The sequence below is a fragment of the Lagopus leucura genome, unplaced genomic scaffold, assembly GCF_019238085.1.
Source record: "Lagopus leucura isolate 7727_CA_CO unplaced genomic scaffold, USGS_WTPT01 Super-Scaffold_73, whole genome shotgun sequence".
NCBI lineage: Eukaryota > Metazoa > Chordata > Aves > Galliformes > Phasianidae > Lagopus > Lagopus leucura.
Window position 1 is genome coordinate 94,498,515 of NW_024962252.1, and position 7,942 is coordinate 94,506,456.

Sequence of the window (7,942 nt, forward strand, 5' to 3'; positions counted from 1 at the left end):
GTGATACATGACCACACTTAAGCCTACAGATAGCAGCCTACTACTTACTAGCTCACCTGTATAATAGTTTAAAATAGTACTGTCTTCAAACATCTCCTGGAGGGTATTTTTTCCTATGTTCAGTAAGATGCACTGTGAACTTCCATCCAAAAGGTCCAGCAGAGTTTGGAGAAAATTGCAAAACTTGAACAAGAGAAAGAGCACTGGATGTTGGAGGCCCAGCTAGCAAAAATAAAACTGGAGAAGGAGAACCAAAAGCTGAAGAACTCTCTTAGTGGACAATTAGCTGAAACTGTACAAGAGTGTTCTTTTTTATCAAATATAGCTGAACAAAAGGAGGAAACTACAGAGAAGAGTCAGAGGGAACCTATCAAAAGTACTAGTCTGGTAAGTGACTTCTTACTTCAATAGAAAAAAAACATGGTAGTTGACAACAGCACTACTTGATCAATGGAACGTTAATATTGAAAGTTTTTTGATGTTGAAATGCAGTCATGCTTAAGCTCCTGATTTGCAAAGCTGTTTGTTGATGCTCTCCTCAGTGTTTGGAACTTCTTGACTTCCGAGACTTTGTTCAGTATCTTGATATTAATAGAAACATTCATGTAGTTCTGTACTTGATTGGCTGAGGGGGAAATAATAGGTGCTTGACTTGTTGACTCTTCTGACTACAGCTAGGAAGCCTTGCGAGGAGTATATATATCTTAGATTGGCTCTGAGTTTCCAGGACTTCTTCACTTGCAGGTGTGTGAAAGCAAACAGAAATAGGTGATCAGTATTTTTAAGTGGATTAAGAAAGAACAGGTCAGTGTAGTATAACCTAATTTGGACTTGAAGCCATTCACGTTTCCAGTGTTCACTGCATCATTAATTTTGCATAACTTTCATGAGTTCTTAGAGTTTGGGTTCAACAGTGCTTTTGGATATGGCGTATATTCTGTCTTGTCTTTGTATGTTGGTAAATAATAGCCCACAAAAATACTAACGAGTTGTTTTCATAGGATCATTCAGGTTGGAAAAGATTTGACCTTTAAGGTCATCATGGCCAACCAGTTTTGAAATAAACTGTCATGTTAAGTTTTGGAGTTTAATCCTTTAGGAGTTTAAGGAGAACATCTTTTTCTGGTTGGTGCTTCCTGTAACTGGTGTGTCAGTAAACCATGTAAACATTGCCCATAGACGTTAATCTGTAGTCCTGTTCGGGTCAAGGAAAACATGTAAGAATGTCTTTGTAAAGGGCCAGATGTGAAATTTGTTATTCACATACATCTCAGCTGGAGTTTTGTGAGTATGTGAAACTGAGCTGCCAGTGTAATTTATTAATCAAACTGCAGAGAAAAGAATTCAGAAGGTACTCAAGAAATGCAAGGTGAATTTCCTTGCTCTTAAAGCTGGCTAATTAAGAGACATCTCAATACACGAAAGCACTAATTTTCATGTGTGTATAATATAGGAGCTATAATCAGGTAAGCTAACTAGATCTTGTTTGATTTCATTGCTGTTACCCTGTAAGCCTCCTAACATGTAGAAAGGATATTTCATTTTTGGAGAGTTGGTGTCGCCTTAAAATCTATTCAGGGCGTTCATTGCACCACCCTTGCTTATGTTGCAGGTAGAGATGCTTAAACTTAATTCTAACTGTCACAAGAATTTGTTTTTGACTGAAGTCCTTTTATGACTGATGTCTGTTTTTGCAGTTTTCACATGCATATTGTCTTCCTTGTTTTAGATTGGGATGTTGACTATAACTACTGATAACGAGAAGGTAATCTCTTTTAAATGTTATCAAAATGTATCTAGTAAAAATTTAAAACTCAGTGTTATTCCAAAGGTGTAATTAACTATTAAAAATAACAGTAGAATGACAGAAGTCACTCAGGTAGTTTGTGTACTGTATTTCAGGTTTCTAAAATGATATTTCTGTTTGTTTTTGTGTTTCTTTTAAATATTCTTCTGTGTCATGAATTGTAGCTCTTATTCGTGCTAGCAGTTCGGAGCAGTGCAAGCTCGTCCAGATCTGTGCTCTGTACCTGAAGGAGAGTCTTGCTTTTTGTGTTTAGAAACCAGGAATGGATTCAAAGCCTCAATTCTTAATCCCTGAGAAAGGGGTTTAGGTTGGGGAGAGAGGAAGTCGCTGGCTCAAGTGCCCTGTATTTAACACAAGTACAGGCTATCCCAAACCAGAAGTTGTTCTCAAAGAAACATAGGAGCAGCTCCGACAAAATATCAACAACAAAACAAAAATATATCTTGAATGATCTTGTAGAGTGTGCGACATTAGTTGTAGTTCTTACAGTTTAGTAGCTTCTGAAATTTAGTTATGCAGAAGAATTATTCCTTAAAGAGAAAAGCCAGTAAGTGTTTGGATTTCTTGAATTTGGTAGAATGAGCTTTTGCAGTGGGTTCATCATCAGACTTCATATCTTAAAGTAAGCAAACCTCTTGCATCCTTGGTCCTTAAAGGAAGTATGAGCTGACCTCCTGTAATTTGTTGTGAACTGGGGAAATAAATGCTTTTGGATATGACTGGGAGGCCTCAGTACAGAAGGGGATTCAGTATAGAGGACAGTGTTGTGGTGTAAGTATTCAGTCTATTAAAACAAAAAATTAAACAGTCATTTATATTTATAAGATTCCAGATGTTGAATCTCGTGAAGACTTGATTAAAAAACACTATATGGCAAGAATAGCAGAACTTACATCCCATCTACAGCTTGCTGACAGCAAATCAGTACACTTTCATGCAGAGGTGAGAATACAGTTGTTTCTACTGAAAACAGTAAATCCCCTTCTGAATTTTCCATGAGCAAGTGTTAAATCTATGGTATGTATTCCAGGAAAAATGTGTTTATGCAGTACATTTTTTTGGCTGTGGTCTTGTATGCATAAAAATGGATGTTATAGAAAGACTTTAAACAACAGGAGGAAAAATGTCACCCAGTAAGGCTGAAAAAAGCTTAAGAATTAAAATGTGTATTGTGTATTGGTCTGTTGATATAAATTGAAGTGGCTGGTTTTAGTTAGCCAAAAAGGCTATTTTTGGTTTCAGCTTAAAGCGATGCTGGGAACATTCAATACTTGAATGTATCATGAAGAAATGAAAATAGCTCCCTTGAGAATCTTTTCTTTTTTTTTTTGTACTTAAGAATTAATAAAATAATTCATGGTCTCTCTAGCTTCCTCTTTTCACTTTAGGTCAAGAAGTAATTCTTGTACATAGTGAATATTTCTTGTGGGATTAACAGCAACTTCTAAAAATTAATTTTTGATAGTGGATGACATAGTAAGCCTTCTTTGTATGATACTTGAATAATGTACAAAGTGAGATGTTTGTGTTGCTTTCTATGAAATATTTCCTAGCAGGAATGGGATGAAAACAGAACACTTAATAATATGGAAAATCTGTAAAATAAAAACAATTAACAGTAAACTTATTGCATTATCTTTGTATTTAAAACTGCGCAGATTCTGAGTAAGTTTCTTGATATCTGAGGATTACAAAAAGATGGAAACACTCGAAGCTTTTAAAGATGGCACAATATAACACTTTGGAACTAACTTCCTTCCCTTCTGTCTTCCCTTTGCTGCTCTAACTGCCAGTGTCGAGCACTTGCCAAAAGACTGTCTTTAGCAGAGAAGTCCAAGGAATCACTCACAGAAGAGTTGAAACTGGCTAGTCAAAGCATCAGTAGATTACAGGCAAGTAAGATGTTAAGTGATGCAATAGATGTGCTTGTTAAGGTAATTGTGTATAAGGGGAAGGGGAAGAAACCTCTAAGCTGCAGTTGTGCTTTTTCGGTCCTTAGTAATATGGTGTAAGAAATAGAGGTATGTGGAGACTAGATGGAAATAACACACTTGAAGTGGAAGATCCTTGCAAGGAAATGGTTGTAGTGGCCAAGCCTGTGTTTTTAGCCCGCTGTCAAGGCTGCTTTATAAAAATGTGTTTTCTGTATGTGTAAGCACAGGATTGTTTTAGCCTTATTTCCCTCTGTGAGGGGAAGATTACTGAAGTATACAGGTACCAATTATAACATCGTGTGTTTAAACCATGCATTTGTATTGAGTGCAACTCCTCCCCTTCCTATCCTGTCTGTGTTTATGGTCTGTATCTAGTCATTGCTATGTTCAAGTAGTGCACAGGTTTTCCATATCTCTAATTCTAGAGGCACAGTCACACTGCAAATATATATGGGTTGCTGACTCCTTGAGCTTCATCTACCACACTTGTTCATGTACATGTGGTGTTTTTTAACCCTATAGATTTTACTTGTTACTTGGCTAGAAGTGATATTGGAAAATGTAGCTGTTCAACTTTCATGTAAGCTATAAAGAGTTGGGAAAATTATTAAGGAAACCAATCAAAATTAAGGGTGACAGGCAATACACGAGTCTTCAGGTAAAAGGGGACCTATGGGCTTTTTGTGATATTTTTCAATGGTGTGGCTTACTTGCATTTACCTTCCAGCAGAGATGGGACCAACTGGCAAAGCAGCCGTTTTCTTACATTGAACAAAGGCTTCAAACTGCTGACTTCTTTTTCTTTTTCCCCCTAGGATGAGTTGATGACGACAAAGAGAAGTTATGAGGATCAGTTAAGTATGATGAGTGACCATCTCTGCAGTATGAATGAGACTCTAACTAAACAAAGGGAAGAAATTGACACACTAAAGATGACTAGTAAGGTCAGTTGCCAAGTGTTGACACTAGATGCTGGCTGTAGTTGGGAGCTCTGTGTTTACCTTTGCCATGGCTGCAGTAATACCCTTTCACAAATCAATCCACAAGCTGTGGTTTCTATCCTGGGCCAGCTGGAAAGAAAACTCCAAGTCTGGTCATGCACGTTGTCCTGTGCTCTTACCCTAGTTGCAGCTACTTGGTTCTTGGCAATTTTCTTCCTGCTCTGTTTTATTTCCATAGTCTGGGTTGTCTGTTTCTTTCATGTAGGAATGAAAAACTTGCTTCATTCTGTGAACTTTCTTAAACCACACTTGAGCTTTTTTCAAGCAGGGAACCATCCATTTACCCAGAGGCAAGGTTTTCCAATGTACCTTAATGATGAAAAAAGTGGAAGTCTGCTGTTTAGAACAGAGGGTGCTTACACCATGGTACATCCTGTCCTGGGGGTTCTGGGAAGGAATATACATTGTGAAGGTCTTTATCTTTCATTCGTTTTGTTATGAAATGAATAATCCTCCTTTATTGTGGAATGCAGGGAAGCAGGTTTCAGCGAGGGGAAGAGAAATCTGTGTTTAGATTAGAGCTCCTTTACTGTGGTTTTATCTCTTTTATTCTTTCAAGTTCTTCAGATATCTAAACTTTGAAGTTGACCAGGCTCTTCAGGACTATTTCTTGGTGTATGAGCTCTTAAGAAGCTGTACACTGCTCATAGCATTTCATGTTGTTATAAAACATGAAAATATACAAAAAATAATTGTGGATTTTTCACTTCTCATAATTTCAAAACTTGAAAGGATACGCTGTCTTTAAGGAAGTGACTTTTAATCTCCCAATAATAAACACTTGTTTTTGTATTTCAGATGCTACCAAGCATAGAAAACAACTCAGTTGAAAGTGATATAGCTTAAAGCCATTATCATTTGAACAGATTTGTTGGTTAGGTTTAAAAACAAATGTTATTTTAAGGAAAGAGTAAAAAAGAAACTACTGTGCTTTTTTTTTTTTTTAAGCTGTGTGTTTGCATTGTAGAGTTGTTGGAAGTTAGATGTAAGAAAGTTGTTGTAACACAAATCCTTTTCTCAAGTACAAATGTTTAGTCCAAGCTAAAGTTAAATTTGTTTTGGGACAAAACGTTAGGGTGAAGGATGATTGCCTCGTTGATTCTCTAAGGTTTATATTTGAAATACCACTCGGGGTCAAATTAGGACTGGACCTGCCTTCAGTCTGCTTTGCAATATAAATGGTGCTAATACAGTTGAGTGTTGTGGGATGCAACTCAATGTCTTTTTCATAATTTTCAATTAAATTAAGGTGTTCTTGTGCTTGTTTGAAAGCTCTGGTACTTTCCTGTGTTATGGCTGTAAGCACAGAGGGATTTTCAGAGTAAGCACTTGAAGCAGTACTGCTTATCTTCAGCTTTACAGTGCTCCTTTGCTTGCTGTAGGCATAAATTATCAGACCCTGGGTTGTACGTTTCCTGTGTAGGTGTTCTTAGTGAATTATATATTGTATTCACTGGTTGCTTCTTGTTGCAGGGAAACTCTAAAAAGAACAAAACCCGATAGCTCCCAGCTCATCAGCTGTCTGTGGAGGCTGCTGCTGAAGAGAGTGCAGATACTGTCTGGTGCCTCTTGTTACGGAAAGCAGGGTGGTGTTGGGTCTCGTGTGAACTGATTTGGTGCTGTACATGGCTTTAAAATATTTAGCACTTCCAACAGATAGAACTTGGTGTTGTCTCTAAACCAGGACACGTATACTCTGTGGATAGTTTGTAATTACCTTCAGTTTTTACTGTGCACTTTTTAAAACTGGGTTTTAATTTCCTGTAATAACTTTGGCTTTTGTATATTTTTCAAATATGATTATGCATTAAGAAATTTGGTATCAGTGCAGTTGTCTGTTTCTGAGTTATGTTAAATTGTCAACAGCTGTACACTCAGTTCTTGCTAATGACAGTTTAAAAATTAATTTGGAAACTCTGGCCACGTGAGCTGTGCAGCTACTACTGTAAATGTACTCCTGCCCTCTGAAATGAATTCAAGTGTCTTTAAATGATTTCTCCAAATTCCCATGGATAAGTGGGATCGTTCTTCATCCCCACCTCTTTTTTTTTTTTTTTGTTGTTGTTAGATTGCAATAGTGGAAACTCTTGCTACTTGTATTTGGCACTTTGGATTTTGAAATAAAGAGCACAAACAGCTGAATTGGGAAACTTCTCTGAAATTACTTTAAGCCCTAATTTTGGCATTTTGTATACATGTGTATATATTCTGGTTGAAATAGCTGTTAAAAGCTATAGGAAAATGTGATTGTAATTTTGCCCCAAAAGAGTGAAGCAGTATATGTGTGTGTAGAATAGATCAGCTTATTGTGCTCTCTTACAATGAAGAATATAAAATACGTAGAACATTGAAACACTGAATTTGCAAAGAGTCCCTCGTGGGGTTAGTTCTGATGGGACGACCGAGGAGCTGCACATAGCTTTTCTTGTGCTTTGGGAAGCTTGTGATCTCTTGGCCTCTCAAGATTCTTTAAGTGAAGTCTAATAATACACGGTTTCATGACATCTGACTTTTTTTTTTTAAACCAGATGTTGTGCTGCTTCACACTGATCTTCAGTTCTATAACGTGCATTGTGGCACTTAGTTGTCCCATAAGGGTTTGCTCTGATATCAGCTGTGTCAATGTGTTATCAATATGTAACAATAAAATCAACTAAACAAAACCGTTTTTTTCTTAGTTCTGTTTATGCCTGGCTTACAGAATGTGATACCATGGTAAGGAATTGAAGGTTATCTCCTGGTGAGGTGACCTGAAGCAGTAATCCTGATTACTCTTAGTAGTGCTCATTTGCTTGAATGTTTGTCTGAGTGAGCCCGAACTTCTGCACTAGTGCTGTGGTGTGCAAAGTGCACTTGGTTCCCTGTCAGCGCTTCTCACCTTTGTGCCTCCTCAGTGGCAGAAGTTACCTTCTGGCTTGATCACAACTATTGAGCTGTTTTGATTCAAGTTTTTCCTTCTAAGGACAAAATGGATGTAGTCATGAAGTAGGAGAAGAGAGGGGGAGCAGCTGCACAGTTTACAGCATCCTGGTGAATAGAACTGCATCTCAGCAGATACAAGGGCTGGGAAGTGTTTACTTTCTTTAACCATTCAATTAAAACAGATCTTCAACTTAAGGCTGAAGCTGCTGGATCAGCATGGGTGGATGTTGTAGCGCTGCTTCTATGTGGTGAAGTCAACTGGCAGGGAGCTTCAGTGA

At 37.5% G+C, this 7,942-nt stretch overlaps 1 protein-coding gene across 11 annotated transcripts in view; it reads left to right on the top strand.

The window, feature by feature from the left end:
- The window catches only part of PPP1R21 (protein phosphatase 1 regulatory subunit 21), a 29,144-nt gene extending 21,739 nt beyond the window's left edge, over positions 1-7,405 (top strand). For 10 of the 11 annotated variants that reach the window (XM_042881370.1, XM_042881396.1, XM_042881380.1 and 7 more), the window contains 6 exons: positions 154-387; positions 1,730-1,765; positions 2,633-2,749; positions 3,601-3,699; positions 4,557-4,685; positions 6,216-7,405. In XM_042881370.1, the coding sequence (XP_042737304.1) occupies positions 154-387; positions 1,730-1,765; positions 2,633-2,749; positions 3,601-3,699; positions 4,557-4,685; positions 6,216-6,245 (645 nt within the window). In that variant the 3' untranslated portion in view covers positions 6,246-7,405. Of the gene's footprint in view, positions 1-153; positions 388-1,697; positions 1,766-2,632; positions 2,750-3,600; positions 3,700-4,556; positions 4,686-6,215 lie in introns of those variants that run through there. The other variant, XM_042881432.1, reaches the window with a different exon arrangement.
- Positions 7,406-7,942: the final 537 nt, after the last annotated feature.